At 39.4% G+C, this 20,677-nt stretch overlaps 1 protein-coding gene across 14 annotated transcripts in view; it reads right to left on the bottom strand.

The window, feature by feature from the left end:
* The window catches only part of LOC126281501 (PH and SEC7 domain-containing protein), an 814,448-nt gene that overhangs the window by 159,644 nt on the left and 634,127 nt on the right, over positions 1-20,677 (bottom strand). For all 14 annotated transcript variants that reach the window (XR_007551283.1, XM_049980532.1, XM_049980516.1 and 11 more), the window contains 3 exons: positions 19,550-19,794; positions 15,840-16,033; positions 6,680-6,872 (listed from right to left, as the gene is read on the bottom strand). Coding sequence is in view for 13 of the 14 variants with exons in the window: in XM_049980532.1 (XP_049836489.1) it covers positions 6,680-6,872; positions 15,840-16,033; positions 19,550-19,794 (632 nt within the window). In the remaining variant the exon portion in view is untranslated. The remainder of the gene's footprint in view (positions 1-6,679; positions 6,873-15,839; positions 16,034-19,549; positions 19,795-20,677) is intronic.

Here is a 20,677-nt window from a genome sequence, read left to right as displayed (position 1 = left end):
AAGGTTGTATACATGGAAGAATCTTGGAGATACTAAAAGGTATCAGATAGATTATATAATGGTAATACAGAGATTTAGGAACCAGGTTTTAAGTTGTAAGACATTTCCAGGGGCAGATGTGGGCTCGGACCACAATCTATTGGTTATGACCTGTAGATGAAAACTGAAGAAACTGCAAAAATGTGGGAAATTAAGGAGATGGGACCTGGATAAACTGAAAGAACCATAGGTTGTACAGAGTTTCAGGGAGAGCATAAGGGAACAATTGACAGGAATAGGGGAAAGAAATACAGTAGAAGAAGAATGGGTAGCTCTGAGGGATGAAGTAGTGAAGGCAGCAGAGGATAAAGTAAGTAAAAAGATGAGGGCTGCTAGAAATCCTTGGGTAACAGAAGAAATATTGAATTTAATTGATGAAAGGAGAAAATATAAAAATGCAGTAAATGAAGCAGGCAAAAGGGAATACAAACGTCTCAAAAATGAGATCGACAGGAAGAGCAAAATGGCTAAGCAGGGATGGCTAGAGGACAAATGTAAGGATGTAGAGGCTTATCTCACTAGGGGTAAGATAGATACTGCCTACAGGACAATTAAGGAGACCTTTGGAGATAAGAGAACCACTTGTATCAAAATCAAGAGCTCATATGGAAACCCAGTTCTAAGCAAAGAAGGGAACGCAGAAAGGTGGAAGGAGTATATAAGAGGGCCTATACAAGGGCGATGTATTTGAGGACAATATTATGGAAATGGAAGAGGATGTAGATGAAGATGAAATGGGAGATATGATACTGCGTGAAGAGTTTGACAGAGCACTGAAAGACCTGAATTGAAACAAGGCCCCCGGTGTAGACAACATTCCGTTAGAACTACTGACAGCCTCGAGAGAGCCAGTCCTGACAAAAGTCTACTGTCTGGTGTGCAAGATGTATGAGACAGGCGAAATACCCTCAGACTCCACGAAGAATATAATAATTCCAATCCCAGAGAAAGCAGGTGTTGACAGATGTGAAAATTACCGAACTATCAGTTTAATAAGTCACAGCTGCAAAATACCAACGCGAATTCTTTACAGACGAATGGAAAAAGTGGTAGAAGCCGACCTCAGGGAAGATCAGTTTGAATTCCGTAGAAATGTTGGAACACATGAGGCAATACTGCTTATCTTAGAAGAAAGATTAAGGAAAGGTAAACCTATGTTTCTAGCATTTGTAGACTTAGAGAAAACTTTTGGCAATGTTGACTGGAATACTCTCTTTCCATTTCTAAAGGTGGCAGGAATAAAATACAGGGGGGCGAAAGGCTATTTACAATTTTTACAGAAACCAGATGGCAGGTATAAGAGTCGAGGGGCATCTGTATATTGAGCAAGCAGTAAAGGAAACAAAAGAAAAATCCGGAGTAGGTATTAAAATCCACGGAGAAGAAATAAAAACTTTGAGGTATGCCGACGACATTGTAATTCTGTCAGAGACAGCAAAGGACTTGGAAGAGCAGTTGAACGGAATGGACAGTGTCTTGAAAGGAGGGTATAAGATGAACATCAACAAAAGCAAAACGAGAATAATGGAATGTAGTCGAATTAAGTCGGGTGATGCCGAGGGAATTATATTAGGAAATGAGACACTTGAAGTAGTAAATGAGTCTTGCTATTTGGGGAGCAAAATAACTGATGATGGTCGAAGTAAAGAAGATACAAAATGTAGACTGGCAATGGCAAGGAAAGCGTTTCTGAAGAAGAAAAAATTTGTTAACATCGAGTATAGATTAAAGTGTGTGGAAGTCGTTTCTTATAGTATTTGTATGGAGTGTAGCCATGTATGGAAGTGAAATGTGGACGATAAGCAGTTTAGACCAGAAGAGAATAGAAGCTTTTGAAATTTGGTGCTACAGAAGAATGCTGAAGATTAGATGGGTAGATCACATAACTAATGAGGAGGTATTTAATAGAATTGGGGAGAAGAGGAGCTAGTGGCATAAATTGACTAGAAGAAGGGATTGGTTGGTAGGACATCAAGGGATCACCAATTTAGTATTGGAGGGCAGCGTGGAGGGTAAAAATCGTAGAGGGAGACCAAGAGATAAATACACTAAGCAGATTTAGAAGGATGTCGGCTGCAGTAGGTACTGGGAGATGAAGGGGCTTGTACAGGATAGAGTAGCATGGAGAGCTGCATCAAACCAGTCTCAGGACTGAAGACCACAACAACAACAACAACAACAACAACAACAACAAATCATTTTGCAGAAAGAAAAACTCTCACGAGTTCAAATGGAATGCATGAGACATAAGATGTCTGGTTGCTAATATATTACTTAATGATAAAATTAAGACTCTCATACAAGATATACATGTTAATAGAGTAAGCGACACAGGCAACAACTACCCTTTAGGCAGTAAGTTAAGGCTACTATCAAAAGTGAAGAAAACAAAGAAACTCCAAAAGAAACCACTGTATGAGTTGTTTAAAGTACACCTCCAGTTGGAATATAGTACTCTGAAACTTTATCAGCACAGACTCCAAGAAAACCTTGCTTCACTACCAATCAACAAGGACATCGATATAGAGTGAATTAATATTAAGACATGTGTCAACAAAACTGCCTCGAAAGCAATTAGGAAAGAAGATAGATAGGAAAAAAAACTCAGAATTTGAAACACAGAAATAAAAGAAGCCATTAAAGAAAAAAAGTAGCTTGTTTGAAATTTCTACAGATAAAAACATATGAGAGCTCGGAAAAATAAGGAACAAAAAGAAACACTGTGAAATAAACAGAGTGCAAAACAAACCAAGAGTCGTGACACTTCTTCATAAGCCTCTCAGAACAGAACATACAGAGTAGACAGCAATGGGCATACAAAGTCATGAAAGCCCTGAACAAGGTAGAAAAAGACGCTACCTCACTTGCCATTATACCCAATGAACAATGTATAAAGCATTGTACAGACTTATTGTGTACAAAGAAGGTTGAAGATAACAATGGGGAAAGTGTTTACAATGAAACAGTAGACCCAATTACTACGGACGAGCTCCATGTGGCTTTGAAAGTGCATGAAAAGCAGAAAAGCTACTGGAATAAATGCAGAACTAATTAAATATGAGGGGTTATCGTCAGATAAAAGACTTTTAAACTTGGTAAATGAATGTTGGATGAACTGGACAATCCCAGATCCTTGGTATACAGCAGAAGAAATCTACCTTTTCAAGAAATGGAAATTTCATTCCATTAATTGTAACTCATGACATCAATAACCTCATGAAAAGTATGACAGAAGCTATTGTTTCTGAATAATAAAATGGATTTAAATCAGGCCATCCAGGCACAGACAATGTGTTTGTAATTAAAAACATTGTAGAAAAACAATGAGAATTTAATATAGAACCCCATATCGCCTTTATCAACCTCGAGAAGGCTTTTGACCTTGTGAACCATGGTAGCCTATGGAAGATTATGTCTTAATGTGGATATCCTTATCACCTAATATTGCTAGTTGTAGCCAGTATTTTGAATTTTTATCTGATATACATCTGTCTCTATTTTACACTTCTACTTATCAAACATTTACAGAAAAGTATGATACTAATGTGTTATACTGTAGTACATTATTTTATTTCTAGCCAAAATGAACAATTGAACATGTATATTAACAAAACTTTTAACGTCCGATCTTTGCATTTACTGACTCCCAGTCTTTGCGTTTACTGACTCGCAGTCTTTGCGTTTAATGACTTTAGAAAAAAATTTGGAAACTGTGTCTCTGTACTCAAATATAAGCATTGAAAATTTTAGAAAAGTCAAACACGCAATTAAGAGTTATGCCTACAAAAGTACTGTAAACGTTAAATTTTCTCAGTTATGTAATCAGTTCTTCAGTATGATATTTAAAAAAATGGATTTCCTCAACAATTTATTTTTTGTTTGAAAGAGTGTGGATTACTGCTAAGATTTTTTAATTGTTGTGGTAGCTTACTGAAAACGGATGCAGCAGTATACTTCACACCTTCTGCACATGAGTCAAGGAAGTGCAATCCAAATGCAGATTGGATTTCTGCCAAGTAGTAACTGAGTGGAAGCTGCTAATTCTTGGGAATAAGGTGATATTGTTAACAAGAAATGACAGTAAAGAATATATATAGTAGGAGGCTAATGTCAGAATACCCAGACTAATGAACACGGGTCGACAAAGAGACTTGCACACTTACACCACGTATTGCTCGAACTGCCTGTTTCTGAGCCAAAACACAGAGGAAAGAGAATACAGCATTTTCAGTTGTTAAACCTCTTCTAAAACCAAACTGTACATTTCATAGCGAATTATATGAAATAAAGTGCTCAATTATCCTTATGTACACAGGCTTTTCAATACCTTTAGCAAACACTAATTACATAGAAATATGTCTAAAATTGTCTACATTATCCCTTTCTTCCTTTTTATAAAGCCGCCTTCCTACCAAGTACTTTAATTATTCAGGAAACTGACCATTCTTACAGGAAACATTACAAATATGGCTAACTACAGGGTTAACATGTGCAGCACACTACTTTAATATTTTGCAAGGCACTCCAACAGGTCCATGAGGGTCACTAGTCTTTAGTGGTTTAATTATTGACTCAATCTACCCCTTGTCAATATCACAAGGGAATATTTCAGTCATCAATCTCGGAAAGGCATTTGCTAAGAGAGTTATGTGATTCTCTGTAGAAACTGAATTTTTGTTTAATTCACCAGCAATGCTCGGAAAATGATTGTTAAATATTGCACACACATCTGATTTATCAGTAACAGAAATATTTTTACTACGAACTAACTTTATATCATCGACCTTGTGTTGCTGACCAGACACTTCCTTCACAATTTACCATATAGTTATAATTTTATCCTGTGAGTTAGCTATTCCATTTGGGCACCACATACTCTTTGCCTTCCTAATAACATTTTTAAGCACCTTACAATACTGTTTGTAATGGGCAACTGTAGCTTGATTGTGAGTGCTTCTAACATTTTGATATAATTCCCACTTTGTTGTACATGATATCCTTATTCCATTAGTCAGCCACCCAGGCTGTCTTTTACTGCAGGTACCCCGTTTAGAATATTTTAATGGAAAGCAACTTTCAAAGAGCATGAGAAATGTGTTAAGTAAAGCATTATATTTGTCATCTGTGTTATTGGCACTATAAACATCCTGCAACTCTTGTTTCTTAATTAGTTTTAAAGAGCTCTCTACTGCCTTTGGATTAGTTTTTCTATGTAGTTTGCAATTATATACAAGAACTGTTGCAGTACAGAAACCTTTTAGTGTTAAAATTTGTGCATCATGGTCTGAAAGGCCATTCACCCTTTCACTAACAGACTCTTATCTAGTAACGAAGAATGAATAGAAATATTGTCTATGGCTGTGCTACTGTTCCCCTGCATCCTGGTTGGAAGAAAACAGTCTGCATCAGATCATACAAATTTAGGAGATCGTCCGACATCCTTTTTCTTGGACAATCACATACAGAATTAATATTGAAGTCACCACATATAACTAAATTTTAGTACATCCTATAAAGTGAACCAAGAACCCTCTCTAGCTTTTGCAGAAATTCTCTGAAGTCAGAGTTTGGGGACTATAAACAAAAAAAATCAGACATTTACTTTAATTAAATTCAACTGCCCTTACACAACATTCAAATACATGTTCAGTGCAGTGCCATGATATGTCTACGGACTCAAATGGAAACCAGTGTTTTAAAGAACTCCTTGAAAAAACAGCCAGCTTATCTGTATCCTGGTAAAGGAAGCCTCTTAACTGTCGAATTTTGTAAGTGGTGCTCCAATATACCAATAATCTCAGAGTCAACATCTATAAGCAGTTCACTAACTTTATCTCTAATTCCTCTTATAGTTTGATGAAATATGCTAATTCCTTCTCTAGTTGGATACCTGAACTCCTCTGAAGGTGATTCCTTCGGTAGTGGGACTTCCTTTAAGCTGACTTCACTCTAAAAAAGGTGCAGCTTTAACACCAACTGCTACAGGAATTTTTCCACATGTGATCCCACCACTGCCCTCTACACTGACACCTATAAGCTTTGCCAGCCTCACCTTCCCATACCTATTGAGGTGCAGGCCATGCCTAGTGAAACCTGATCAATTGATAGACTCAACTGGCACCACTGCAATGTGACACATGCCCTCCACCATCAGTGCCCTCTCCAGTCCCACGTTAACAAACTTAGCAGCAGTGTTAAGTTGAGCCCGATCATTGTGCCGAAACAGTGGCACAAAGAGCACATTAGTGCCACCATTTTTAATAGCTATAGTTACCAGATAACTACCTACATCATACTCCCCATCCCTATGAAGACTATTCCCTGCTCAACCCACTATCACTACCTGATCCTCTTTCATAAAGTTCCTACATAACTCCCCCATGTTAACAGTCACCTGAGACAACCCTGCACTAGGCTTCACAATGCTGGTGACCTAGTACTCACTCTGTAACACTTCCTGCAACTGCTGGCCCATACTTCTGCCATGTGAATGGATGTACAGAACGTAACATAAAATCTGGATTAACGACACATTTTTATTAGAAGAGTCTCCCATTCTCACCACAGATATCAGCTGATGTAACAAACATAACATGCAGAGTGTAATGAGCCAAGTACTTGTAAGCTAAACATTACTTACAATGCCCATTCAAGTGGATAAGATTTAATTGCCTGGTATAGCTGTTTGAGCACCTCTCTTGGGAAGTTGTCACCATCATTCAGTTCCGAGAGATTTTCAATGAATTCCGTGCATGTCATCTTGCGACCAATATTTTGACCGTGAAGATCCGTGTTGAGAAGCATTATGGCACATGTCAGAGTGTGAACAGCATCTGTTAAAATAATAATTATATATTGTATTAAAACTGAGAAAGAAAACATTATTTGAAAACTCTCAAGATAATGTTGCTGAAAGTCAGATAATAGGTTTATATAATCAGTAATGATATTTTTGTACCACAGAATCAATACCCATTTGTGTTAATATAATAATAATAATAATAATAATAATAATAATAATAATAATAATAACTGAAAATGTAATAATAAAGTAAATCTACAGTCTTTTCAACAGCAAATTTTTATTCACCAATGAACATTTTGAAGCACAGCTTTATTTTTCAGTCTACAGATGGTTGCTGAAGGACCTTAATACACAGTGGTATCTTGAAAACACACATCTACTAAATTGTGTTACATTATAGAGGAATCTACTTGTGGTACCCTTTTGAAAAATAATGTGTACAGACATGTGTCTGATCTCTATGTTGTTATGAAAGAATGTAAATATTTTACTTTATATGTGTACTGTTAATTGTAATGTACTCTAAATTTTCCTGACAATGTCCAAAAACTTTTTGTTATATGGACAGAAAATAAATAAATAAATAAATATGGCAAAAAGTTATTTTCTTTGATTTCTTGCTTTTGTTACTGTATACTCTCACCCATTCAAGTTTTAGACACTAATTATGACACACATTGTGCAAACTTTGCATTTGGGCACCACTGGCGTGCCACTCATTTTGGGCCCCAAGTGACAGCTGCTGTCACACAATGACTAAGAGTACAGTGCTAAGAGAAAAATTCTCAATGTAGACTTAAGGCTGTATCTGTTTATCAATGACACAATACATTCCACTCCAAAAATTATATGCAGATTGTTTTTCTGATTAACTGAGTAAATGATGCAGTTCAAAAAATGAACACAGCGGGAAGTCCAAGATAAAGTAACAATGATGTGGAATGGATAGTGTACTACTTACAGTACATATGAGGTGTTGAGCTGCAGATAAGACCAATGAAAAGAGAATCCTTCAATATTAGGGCTTTCAGACAAAGTACTACTTCTACAGTACACACGCGCGCACCGTCACCCGTCACCTGTCACAGGGAGCTAGAGTCGAACTGCGATGCGCCTGGCATAACAGCAACCAGGGATGGGTGGTGGTGGTGGTGGTGGTCATGGTAAGGATGCAGTATGAGGCAGGAGGGGGAAGGATAGCATGTTATCCCATGATGTGGGTGGGGGAGACGCTAGAGCTGCCTGACGGGCATTCAGGGCTTTCAAGTGCAACATCGAGAAGCAGTGATGAGGGGCTAGGTGGGGGTGTTGGTCGGAGGGGGGAGGGAGAGGAGAGGAGAGAAGAAGGGAAAGGATTTCAGGTGCATTGGTGGGATGGACATGAAAAGTACTGGAGTGGGAGCAGGGAATGGGACAGCTAAGTGGGAGACAGGGACTAGTGGAGGTTTAGGCAAATGGAGAATATGTCGTAGGGAGGGTTCCCACCAGTGCATTTCATTTCATAAAAGTTTCTGTTGGTGGGAAGAATCCAGGTGGCACAGGCAGTGAAGCTGTCAATAAACTAAAGCATATCATCTTGGGTAGCTTTTCCAGTGACTGGATGGCCCAACTGTCTCTGGGCTGTAGTTTGGCAGTGGCCATTCATGCAGACAGCTCGTTAGTTGTCAGGCTTACATAGAAAGCAGCACAGTGATTGCAGCTTAATTGATACATCACATGTTGCTTTAACAGGTGGCCCTGCCTTTGATGGAGTAGGATGTGCCTGAGATAGGACTGAAGTAGATGATAGTGTGTGGGAGTATGCAATAGGTCTTGCATACTGGGTCTAATGCAGGGAATTAAGCCATGAGGCAAGAGGTCATGAAATCACCCATCTCCAGCTGCAAACCCTTCTTCTGCAATGATCTCTACCTGTTGAAATTCCATCAATGCATAATACTCGCCAACCTAGCTCTGCAAATCCATATACATATGGCCAAAACCACCTTCCAGTACCTCTTCTCCAGTCTTAAAATTCTCCTGCTCTGCAATCCCAAATCCTGAACCCCATCTCCTGGATTGAGACACTGCCCTCGTGGAACTCAAGTAAAATGTGCAATGCCACCTCAAAAACCTCCGACCTATTCATCTCATATTGCCTTGGACTACTTTCCACTATCCATCACCTCAACAACTTCCATCAAATCTCCTCTCATAGTCATCAAACCCAGCCTTACAGACCTGCTACATTTAGCTAAACCTCAATACTCCTTCAAACTACCACATAGAATCCACAATCTAACCAGACCCTTAACATAGTCAGAATCTGTCTTCCAAAAGCCTCAACCCAGTAAAGTCCAAAGGCCTTACCTTTTGCTCCACTTCCGAATTCCACCTTCACGTTTTTCAGATCTTCTCTCCTCCTCCCAATCCTTACAGTGAAAACACTTCTTTGACACATACTGTACCAATCAGACTCAATCCAAAACACACAGAACCCAGCCTGAATCAGTTTACTCCTCCATCCAACCATGATTCATCCCCACTGACTCCAAAACAATCCCTGTTCACTTCTAAAACTTTGTTATCCTTCAGTCTTGCCTCCTCCCCATTCTGCAAATCCTTCAACATGGAAAACAATCTAAAAGCTGATTGTGATGTTATAAATCCTATCTGCCAATGAAGCCTCCACCACTCTGGTTATGAACCACAGGGAATATCTGGCAGAGGGACTCTCCCAGCTATCAGATACGTCCACCTACAAAACATGCCACACTGACCCCCTATTCCAGAAACTCGGCAGGACCACTAGTTCTTTCTCAAATTCTTTGATCCATTCCAGAACCCAACCCCTAGTCCTATCTCTCTCCGCCATCACCCAATCGGGCTTGGATATTGTAACCCCTCAGACAGAATCTACACTCATGTGGACCAACACCTTCAGCCAATTACCTGCAACCTACCCTCCTACATAAAAGACACCAGCCATGTCCTCCATCGAATCTCCACAGTTCCTGTTTCTTTACCACCCAGCACCATGGTCGTCAATGTTGATGCCACCTCCCTCTACACTAACACTCCCAATGCCCATGGCCTGGCCATTATTGAACACTACCTTTTTCAATACCCATCTGACTTTGAAACTACTACACCCTTCCTGGTCACCATGACCAACTACACTGATCAGCCAGAAAATTATGACTACAACCCTACTATCGATATAAACCCATTCAGGCAATAGCAGCATCAACAGGCAAGGGATGCCTGCCAGTCACACACGCGCATGCTGCATGTTGTACCAGCGAAGATGCTGTCCGTGTGTAGAATGGGGAGGTGCGAAAGCTATCTGTGAGACTGTGATGGCCCAGACGCTTGGGACGAGCCTTTTTGGAAACTCCAGACTTGTCAGGCACCTGAGGAGTGATGTGTTTAGTGTCTAGTGTCTTCCACATGTGGTGAAACCAACACCACCCCTCACTTAAGGCTGGTGTAGACTGGTAAAATAGGTCAGGCGGCAAACTGTGGCGCAACTTACATCAGATTTTAATACTAGGCAGAGGACAAGTGTGTCCAAACACACAGTACACAGAACACTTCTATTGATGGGCCTCCACAGCCAATGACTTGTGCATCTACCAATGTTAACATATACTGCGACACAGAGACAAGCTGACGGTGCATCCATTATGCTCTGGGAAACATTCACAAGGGTATTCATGGCTCCAGTGGAGAACATGCAAAGCACCATGACAGCCAAGAAGTATCACATACTGGTTGCAGACAACATACACTCCTCAAGACTATCATGTTTCCTGATCACTGTGGCACTTTTCAGCAAGATAATGTGCCATGTTACAAGGCAAGTAGTGTGATGGGATGGTTCAAGCAGCACGGTGGTCAATTCGAATTTACGTGCTGGATCACCATCTCACCAGGTCTGAACCCGATCAAACCCACCGGGGTGACTGAATGTGGCATCAGAATTCATCACCCCCCCCCCCCCCTTCCCCCATAATTTACAGGAATTGGGTGACCTACGTGTGCAGATGTGGTGGTGACGACGACGATGATGCTGTTTGGTTTATGGGGTGCTCAATAATCAGTTATCAGTGCCTGTACAAATTCCCAATCTTTTCACAGTCCAGTCTCACCATTTTCCCAAATGACGGTGAAATGATGAGACAACATGAACACCCAATCTGTGGAGGGGCGGGGTGTAGAGAAAATCCCTGACCCAGGCAGGAATAAAACCCAGGACGTGCCAACTCTCTCCAGCGACATACCAAGGACTCATTGCTTCCATGCCGTGATGCGTTGCCACTGTTATCCGTGCCAAAGGTGGACATACTGGCTTTTAGGTAGGTGGTCGCAGCTTTCTGGCTGATCAGTCATATCCTTACTCACAAGTACTTCTGCTTTGATGGCATCACCTACAAACAAATCTGCGGTACAGTAATGGGCACCTGCACAGCACCCACCTATTCGTGGGCCATCTAGAGGATTACTTCCTAAGCACTCAGAGTCCCAAACTTATAACTTACCACCGGAACCCCCATTTTGCTTCACGTGGTCCTCAACCCAAGATGGCACATTCCTCCTGTTGACCTCTACCTGAAGGATGACTACATCAGTACATCCATCCATATCAAACCTCCCAACCACCACAGGGTGCATAAGCGGAGAAGGAAGACAATTACCGGATTTTTCCTAGATTTCCTGCTCAAAACTACAATTTTTTCTGGGTGAAAATACACTTTTTCCATGTCAAGTGACAGTAAACTTTCCCTTGGAACTGCAAAACTTACCCTTTGAATGATTAAGGTTTTATTCACCAGCTTAGAGCTTCACGGCACTTTAGTCGAAAAATAAATTTTGAAAGATCTTTAATGTATGCTGCACATTTTCATATTACATAAATATAAATTTGAACTCCACCAAACACAGCATGCTGGTTCCCAAACCACTTAAATCGAGACTGTGAGGCGGTTTCATAAGTCAATCATACCCTATGTCTCACCAGCCGATGACAGCAGACATTTACAGCGTATTGTAATTTATTTCTGTATAAAAGCCTTTTTACTTCGCAAGATATGATAAGCGTTGCGTAGTGTTTTCTAACCCTGCCGATGTTCATTAGTTACCAAGAGAGTTTAGCATCAAGTTCGAATTTTGTCAAATGAAAACAAATTTGTGTGTGTGTGTGTGTGTGTGTGTGTGTGTGTGTGTGTGTGTGTGTGTGTGTGTGTGTGTGTGTGAGAGAGAGAGAGAGAGAGAGGGGCTAAAAATCTTGCTTTTAAAAATCAAGGGATGTGTTAAATCACCAATGTAATTTACATTTACATCATTTGGTCTGCAGATGACAAGCTATCAGTGCAGGACACTATCAAGTTGGTCCTGCAAAACCACAATGTTAAACCACAGTGCGAAGCAAAACAAACAAAAACTTTCTTTAGGCCTCACTTTGTTAAATAAATTATAACCTAAATATGTTCACCTTTTATAGTTTTTCGACAAACAAGAAACCCACTGATGCTGGTACGGAGGTGCTGAAACATGTTTGGGTAAAAAGAAAAAGCAGTGTGTTTGCAAAAAGGTAGAATCCATATCCTGTAAGTATTATCTCACATTCAGTTCTTTATTATGGCACAGTGCCAACTGTGTCAGAATATGAAAACGTGCACTCGAAATCCAGCAAACAGTTGAAACTGGCCATAGTGTGGAATGAAACATTTCATTTCAAATAAATTGACAGCCTCACTGGAAAATATTAATAAACGACAAAGTTCTTTAACAAACCGACAAATATAACTTTATTGTTATGAAAGGTGATTAATACTTGACTCTCAAAACTGTGGGAATAAAAAAACAAACTAATAACATATTCTAGCCTTCCATAATTACGTCAATGTGTTTTAATTCCTGGCCACAGAAATCTGTTTTGTTATCATTTGACGTGAGACTTGTAAACGAAGAGGAAACAGCAAACTCAATAAATGTAAAAATGGGTCACACGGATACTATGGCCCTCCCTACTACAACTCAAGACTTCTCTGCGTATGTGCGAATCAGGCAGCTAAAGCGCGCTGGAAAAATTTTTCCTGGTAGCATCTGGCTACTTGTTGCTACTGCTGATAGCTAACAGCAACACTTCTGGTAGCCAGAAACAGGAGAAGGTACTGCTCATACAACTGCAAATGGACAGCTGGCAACTGCTCAAACAAACCAAATGTAAACAATTGTGATGTCAGCAGTTTGTTGTTACGAATTGTTGCACAGTCTTCATCCTAAAGTCTTTGACATATTTCAATGTTAGCAGACCTTGTGTGAGCACTGTGTTTTATTGTTGTAAATGGTAAATTTTCTTTGCAACTTAACTTTTTCCCCCTCTCGTTTATGTTTTATTGTTGAAGTGTGGTTCTGCAATAGTGGGATAAGGTAATATTCTTTCTTAGAGTATCAGTTGTTACCAGTCAAAACCACAGACATTTAACTGTAAATTAAAACAATGAAACATTCCTGGAATTCTTAAAAATTACATGCTTTTCCAGGTTTTCCCCCCGGATGAAAAAATTCTCAGGTTATTCCCCGATTTTCCAGTTGTGCCAGGGCACATACACTGTGCACCAGCAATAGCTGCACTCTAACAGCTGCCACCCATTCCATACCGAGAAGTCCCTTCCATACAGCCTATCCACCCTCAGTCATCACTTTTGTAGTGATGAACAGTCCCTCTCCAAATCATACCAAGGGTCTCGAGGAGGCCTCCACAGATCGAAATTACCATCCTAGCCTTGTAAAGAAACAGATCTCCAGTGCCTTGTCTCTCCAGTCAGCTACCACCTCCCACATATCAACTATCCAGCCATAAAGGAACATTCCTTTCATGACTCAGCACCACCCACGTCTGGAGCCTGGGTTCCAACTACCTGTCATCCTGCCCTGAAATGCTCTCCACCCCTCCCACAGTCGTATCCTGATGCCCACTGAACTTACGCAATATCCTTGTCTGTCCCTACTCCACCCCTACTTCTCAATCCTTGCCTCATGTCTCATACCCCTGCAATACACACACCTTTCCCATAACCCCCTCCCCCCTACCACCTACTCGAGTCCTATCACATGCATCTCCTATCCCATCAAAGGCAGGGCCACCTGTGAAAGCAACAACATGAAGCATCAACTATGCTGCAAACACTGACCTGCTTTCAATGTGGACATGACAACTTGCAGGCTGTCTGTCCGCAAGTATGGGCACCGTCAAACTATAGCCAAGAGAAAGTTGGACCATCCTGTTTCAAAACATACCATTCAACAAGATCTGCTTCATCTTAATGGCTGCTTCACACAGCTGCTGCCGTCACGATTCTTCATTCCAATTCCAGTTTTTCTGAACTGCGAAGGTTAGACCTGTTCCGGCAACATATCCTCCATTTGCCTAAAGCTTCACCAGTCCCTGCCTCCCATCTACCTATCTCTTTCCCTGTTCCTACTGCAATACTACTCATGTCTATCCCACCTCCTCTCCCCTTCTCTATGTCTCTCCTCTGCTCCCCCCCCCCCTCCCTCCCCCTCAACCACTGCTTCTCAACGATGTATCAAACAGCTTTATCCTGTCCCCACCACATTACTACATTATGTCAGGCAGCACTAGCATCTTCTTCTATCCATACCCTGTTATCCTTCCCCCCTCCCTGTTCATGCCACCTCCCTCCCACCACTTCCCATCCCTGATTTCTGCTTGGTCATACAGTTGCAGTGGGGCTCTAGGACCCTGAGACAGTGACCATGTATGTAAGAGTTGTGCGTGTTGTACTTATGTGAAAGTGTGTGTGTCTTTTTAATTGCAAAAGAAGGACTTTATCTGAATGCTTTAATATTTTGGGAGTCTTTTTCGTTGTAGCTGTCTGTGATTCAACACTTCCTCTATATGGTGAGTAGCAATCTATCCTTTCCATATTGTTACACCTCACAAAATGGTTGACATGGTAGTTTTTGCTGGGAAGCCTACAAGTGGGGATGCACAATTTTTAAATGACATATTCCAGAGTTTGTTTTGTGCATAATATTAATTTATTTATACGTGTCATCTATCTGTTAGTTGCTTCTGGCAGCAGGAAGGGCACTGGCCACCATCTGTAACTAACACTGCCGACAACACGGCCGACCCCGCGTTGAAGCGGGACAAAGCCCCGAAGAAAGTAACCTATCTGTTAGTTGCAAGTAAATTTAAAAGTACACCTTCATTATTTTTGATTTGCGTGCTATTGAGGGAACTTCGTGGCATTATCAACAGGTAACAGTACCATTGGCATGTTAAATTTAATTTCAACGAAGCAATGTCAACAAAATGAGGTAGAACATATGGGGAAACATTTCAACTTCTTCACATATGGTATCATAATGTAGTTTCTTCTTCACGTCAATCACCTATGTACATCACAGACTTTATGTTTTGTAAACAGTATTTACAATTGGTAAGCTGTTTTTAAAACAACCAGTGGAATTTGTCATTTCACTTTTCACACACATTTGTTACTATGAAGAGAAATAAAACAAATAAAATGGCAATTATATCAATGTTAAGAATTCTTAGTTATATGCTTAAAAGGTCTCGAGTTTATGACAAGTTCTGTTAGATTTTCTTTCTGCTACGAAAATCCTCAGTGCTTGGCTATAGACATTTCAAAACACCACAATCAGAGGACATGTGACAGAATAAAGTATTTTCCAATTCTATGCATTCTCTGACGCTATTATCAAACTTTTTACCTGAAGTTTCAGACTTAATGAAATACAAATGAAAAAAGCATGTATTCTCAGTTTCTAAAAATTACTGCTGCATTAAAGTGGCAAAGGAATATATGTGTGCCCAGATAAGGGCAAAAAGAGCAAGCAAAAGCATGCAGAGAGAGAGAGAGAGAGAGAGAGAGAGAGAGAGAGAGAGAGAGAGAGAGAGAGAGACTCAAATAACTAAAACTAAACCACCACGTCTTTAAGGTCCATAAAATTATGTTACCTTGCGAATTAAATGTGCCTGGGTTGCAGTCAAGGTAGCGTTTTGAAAAATGAACAAGAACTCTTTCCCGCTCCTGCGTCTCTCCTGTCAAACTGAACTGCTTTAGGAACTTGCGAAGGGCTATATCCAGTGTGTCACCCTCAAAATTGAAATATTTCAGGTACTCCTCAGCAACAACACGACTGAAGTCATTGCTGAAAAAGATTTACGTATGTTCAGAAAATCTAAACAAAATAATAACAATAAATCTGAAAGTAAGATACAAATGTACCAACAAGTTCATATTCACCAAATATTATGTGATCCAAAATAAAAAAACAGACAGGGATACCACTCCCATAACGGAAGTTCCACACAAAATAAGCAAATTAATACAGTCACAAGTTAAATATGACCAGTTACATAAACTTCATGTCCAGTACCCTAGTTGTTTTATCCAAGTTGCCTTGTCTGAAACCACAGAAAATAAATATGGGTGAACACATAAGGTTCTAAACCCTGCTGCTTTTAAGGCCAGCCTCATCCGGTGAACAAAATTTATCAATTCTTCTCCAGAACTATTTACTTTGTACAGGATACTTTTAACTATTTTGTTGTTCTGGATGTTTTTGCTGTCATATTTAATATTACAAATATTTGTTTTTTTAGACAAGTATTGTGAAATGTCTACCAGTACCACAACATTTCTTGCAAGGCATTTATGTATGTTGTTGCAGGAAAATGGGCTCCCACTACAATGATACAAAATCAGACTCAATAAAGAGAGAATCACGACAAGAATTTATTTTTCTGAACCCTTTACCATTCACTTGTGACACTATCTTTGCTTTTTCGATTTCTTGTTTACAACTATCTTTCAATTTCTCATTTCTAATTTCTATACAGTCATCTTCCCTTCATTTCCTCAAACACTTGCTCTCTTTTTCTTCTTTTCCAGTCCGAAGACTGGTTTGATCCAGCTCTCCACAGTATCCTATAACGTCCGAAGTAACTCCTTGGTTTCACTCAACAAATTTTATCCCCTCTCCCCAGCTTCCTTTCATTATCAAATTAAAGATGTCTTGATGCCTCAGGATATATCCTATCAATCAATATCTTCTTTCAGTCACTTTGTGCCATGAATTTTATTTTTCCACAATTCAGTTCAGTACTATCTCATAATTTATTAAATATACCCATCTAACATTTAACAGTTTTCTGTGGAACTCCATTTCAAAAGCTTCTCTCATCTTCTTGTGCGCACTATGAGAGAGTGCTGAAAAGTGATACTTCCAAGTATTTCGTGTGAAGACTCTTAAGATTTTCTAAACAGAATGGATATTATTAACATTTTTATTCTTCATGTCCACATATCCACAGTTCTCTGCCACTAGAGAGCTATGAACTGCACTGTGTAACATGGCAATGTGGAACGTAACTATGTTGATACGTGAGAAACAACGTGCTGTATTAGAGTTTCGAATACAACCAATTCGCCTGCAATTGGAGCATCCTCTCCTTCAACGTGACAATGCTAGACAACACACTACCACTGCGACATCTCAACAATCCGACACCTTGTGTTCACTGTCATAGATCATTCTCCATACAGTAGTGCCTTGGCTCCATCTGATTTTCATCTGTTTCACGAATACTTTTGAGGCCTTCACTTTAATAGAGATGAAGCGGTGCAAGCAGAGGTGAGGTTGTGGTTGTGGTTCCATCAACAAAGTCAAAAATTCTACAGTGACAGTATAAAAAAAAAAAAAAAAAACTGGTCTCTTGTTGGGAGAAATGTGTTCGTAATCCTGGTGACAATAAAAAACAAACAAAAGATACAAAGCTTAGCTAGCTTTCGGAATGCACATCCTTTTTCTAGCTGTAGAAAAAACGCGCGCGTGCGCGCACAACACACACACACACACACACACACACACACACACACACACACACACACACACCTGTCTCCCTACACTGTGCTCAGCCAATTGAGCACAATGCAAGGAGACAGGCGTGTGTGTGTGTATGTGTGTGTGTGTGTGTGTGTGTGTGTGTGTGTGTGTGTGTGTTTCCTTCAGCTAGGAAAAGGAAGTGCATTCTGAAAACTAGTCAATCTCAACACCTTTGTTTGTGTGCCTATCGATGATGCACAGCTTCCGCCTTTCAGTGAGTTGTTTTCTTTATTCCTAAACAATTCATAATTTTCAACCAAACCTTTCTCTATTGAGGAATAAAACATCTAGATGTAAAGAATAAAGATGTAGAATGTTAGTAAAATTTATTTAATTTAAATATGATTAAGAGTTTTCACATAAAATATTCAGAGGCATTACTTTCAGCATGCCCTTGTACTTGCTGTTCATGTTTAACTTCTGTACAAGGCTACACTCCAAATAACTACCAAATGTTAACAAGCTTCTCTTTTTCAAAAATGCTTTTCTTGCTACTGCCAGTCTGCATTTTATAGCCTCTTTACTTCACTCCATCTTCAGTTATTTTACTGTCCGTATAGCAAAATCTCAATTAGTAATTTTGACATCTCATTTCATAATCTGAATTTATGATCCTCACCTGATTTAATTTGACTGTGTGCCATTACCCTAGTTTTACTTTTATTGATATTCACTACATAGCTTTTTTTCAAGACACCATCCACTGCACTGAACCGCTCTTCCAAGTCTTTTCCCATTTCTAAAGAGATTGCAATGTCACTGGTAAACCACAAACTTCTCATTTCTTCTCTTTGAGCTTTAATCTCTCTCCAATATTTTCCTTTGTTTCCTTTGCTTGCTCAATGTAAAGAGTGAATAACACTGAGGAGAGGCTACAAGACTGTCTCACTCCCTTCTCAACTACTGCTTCCCTTTCATGTCCTTCGATTCTTATAACTATAGTCTCATTTCTGTATAGTCTTTAGCTCACTGCATCTTACCCAAGCTACCTTCAGAATTTCGAACAGACCATTCTAGTCACCACTGTTAAAAGATTGTCTTTTAAAATCTACAAATTCTATGATGGCCTTTTTTGCTCTTTTCTTCTAAGATAAGTTATAAGGTCAGCATAGCTTCATGTGTGTGTACATTTATTCAAAATTCATGCTTTCTTGATATCTGTTTCTACCAGTTGTTCCTTTTTTCTGTGTCAGTATTTTGCACCCGTGACTTATTAAACTGATGCTTCGAGAATATTCACAGCTGTTAGCAGCTGCCTTCTATGAAATGGGTATTATTATATCACTTTTTTTTAAGTCTAAGGGAATTTCACCTGTCGGATATATATTTCATGCCATGTGGAACAGTCCTGTCATAGCTGGCTAAAACGATAATGTAAATTTACCAGAAAATACTACTGTACAATTGAGAAAATATTTTCTTCCCTTATATTCACAACAAAATCCTGCAACGTATGAGCTGATCTTCTGAACTCTATTTAGAACACATTCTTTATTCTACAATGCCCCCCCCCCCCCCCACACACACACACAAAACAACCTGTGAAATAGTGTGATGATAAGTTCACAGTGTAACTGTGATTAGTATAATTACACTTGGGAAAATGTACTGCAAATTAAGCTAATAATTTAGCGTAAAATGAAGATAAATGTGCATCTGTTAAAGAATTTTTCTAGTTCCTTCTGTAATACAGAAGTTGTCTTTGTAACATATTCATTCTCTCTCATTCAAGATATAAAATTTAAAGCAGTGGGATATTAAAACTTAAGCATAACTCACTTTTTACTGAGGTGTCTAGATACATCCGATTTTTTGAATCCATCCAACATGTATAACCTCTTAGCGAGACGAATTGCAGATGGTATATCGACTGCCTTTGGGCTGTAGTGAAAGCTATGGAGGCTTTCAATATCACTTTCATCTTCCGATGACAGTGGTGGTGATACAGCCTTGTTTGTAACAGCTGTTAATGCTGTGGCATCTTCACTCAGAGTTGTAAGTTCATCTTCCGATTCTCTGAGCTCCTGTAAGTAGTTAACATTTTACTTTTTTCCCGAGAAGAAATTACTTACATTACAAATCTTAACTAACCTTACCAGTAAAAACTAGCCAAACAGTAAATCTCTATGTGGAAGTAAGTACCTTATGCAGCAAATATGAACCAATATACAATTATTAGGCAGTAAAACAAAATAGAAAATTAAAAATAAAAGATCCAGTATGATTACAACATAGCAAAAGTGCACTGAAGGTATTTTGTGTTCCCTGCTTTACGTCCCTAAAATCGTAAAACTATGGAAGCATTTGTGACAAAGCAAGCATATTTGTCCTTCAGAAATACAGAAGTAATGAAAGGCAACCAATAAACAGGAAGACATCACCCTGTATCCCTTGTAATCAAAAGGGCAAGAGACTACTTTATTATGGAACATTCACACATCTGTGGAAGGCAGTTACATGACATGCTGAAATACTGTGCAAAACGGAAACACTCAATTCAGACTGATATCCAGAAATGTGTCACATTATTGTCACAATGAGAAAGTTCGGCATATCTTGATTTTTAACAGTAACAATGATTTCTGCAGAGCCCTCTATGTTTCATACCTGCAATAAGGTGCAGGTAATGTCACTGAAGATATTACAGTTTTCCCACAGATTTATATTGTGACATTATTGATTAATATTAGGATACAATCAATAGTTATATTAATAAAGCAAACACAAGGACCCGCTTCTGTATATTCGTGTCCAACCCCCTCCTTCCTATTTTCCATTGCATCTTGCCCACATCACATAATGCTTTTAGTGTTTCTGCAAAACCCCGAGAGCAAATCAAACTGTGCAAACATACTTTTGACAAAGAAACACCATTCTGAATGGAAGTACAGATACTCATACAAGAGT

Source organism: Schistocerca gregaria, chromosome 1 (genome assembly GCF_023897955.1).
Source record: "Schistocerca gregaria isolate iqSchGreg1 chromosome 1, iqSchGreg1.2, whole genome shotgun sequence".
Lineage (NCBI taxonomy): Eukaryota > Metazoa > Arthropoda > Insecta > Orthoptera > Acrididae > Schistocerca > Schistocerca gregaria.
The sequence above is the reverse complement of the archived record's forward strand: the minus strand, read 5'-3'. Positions and strand labels throughout refer to the sequence as shown.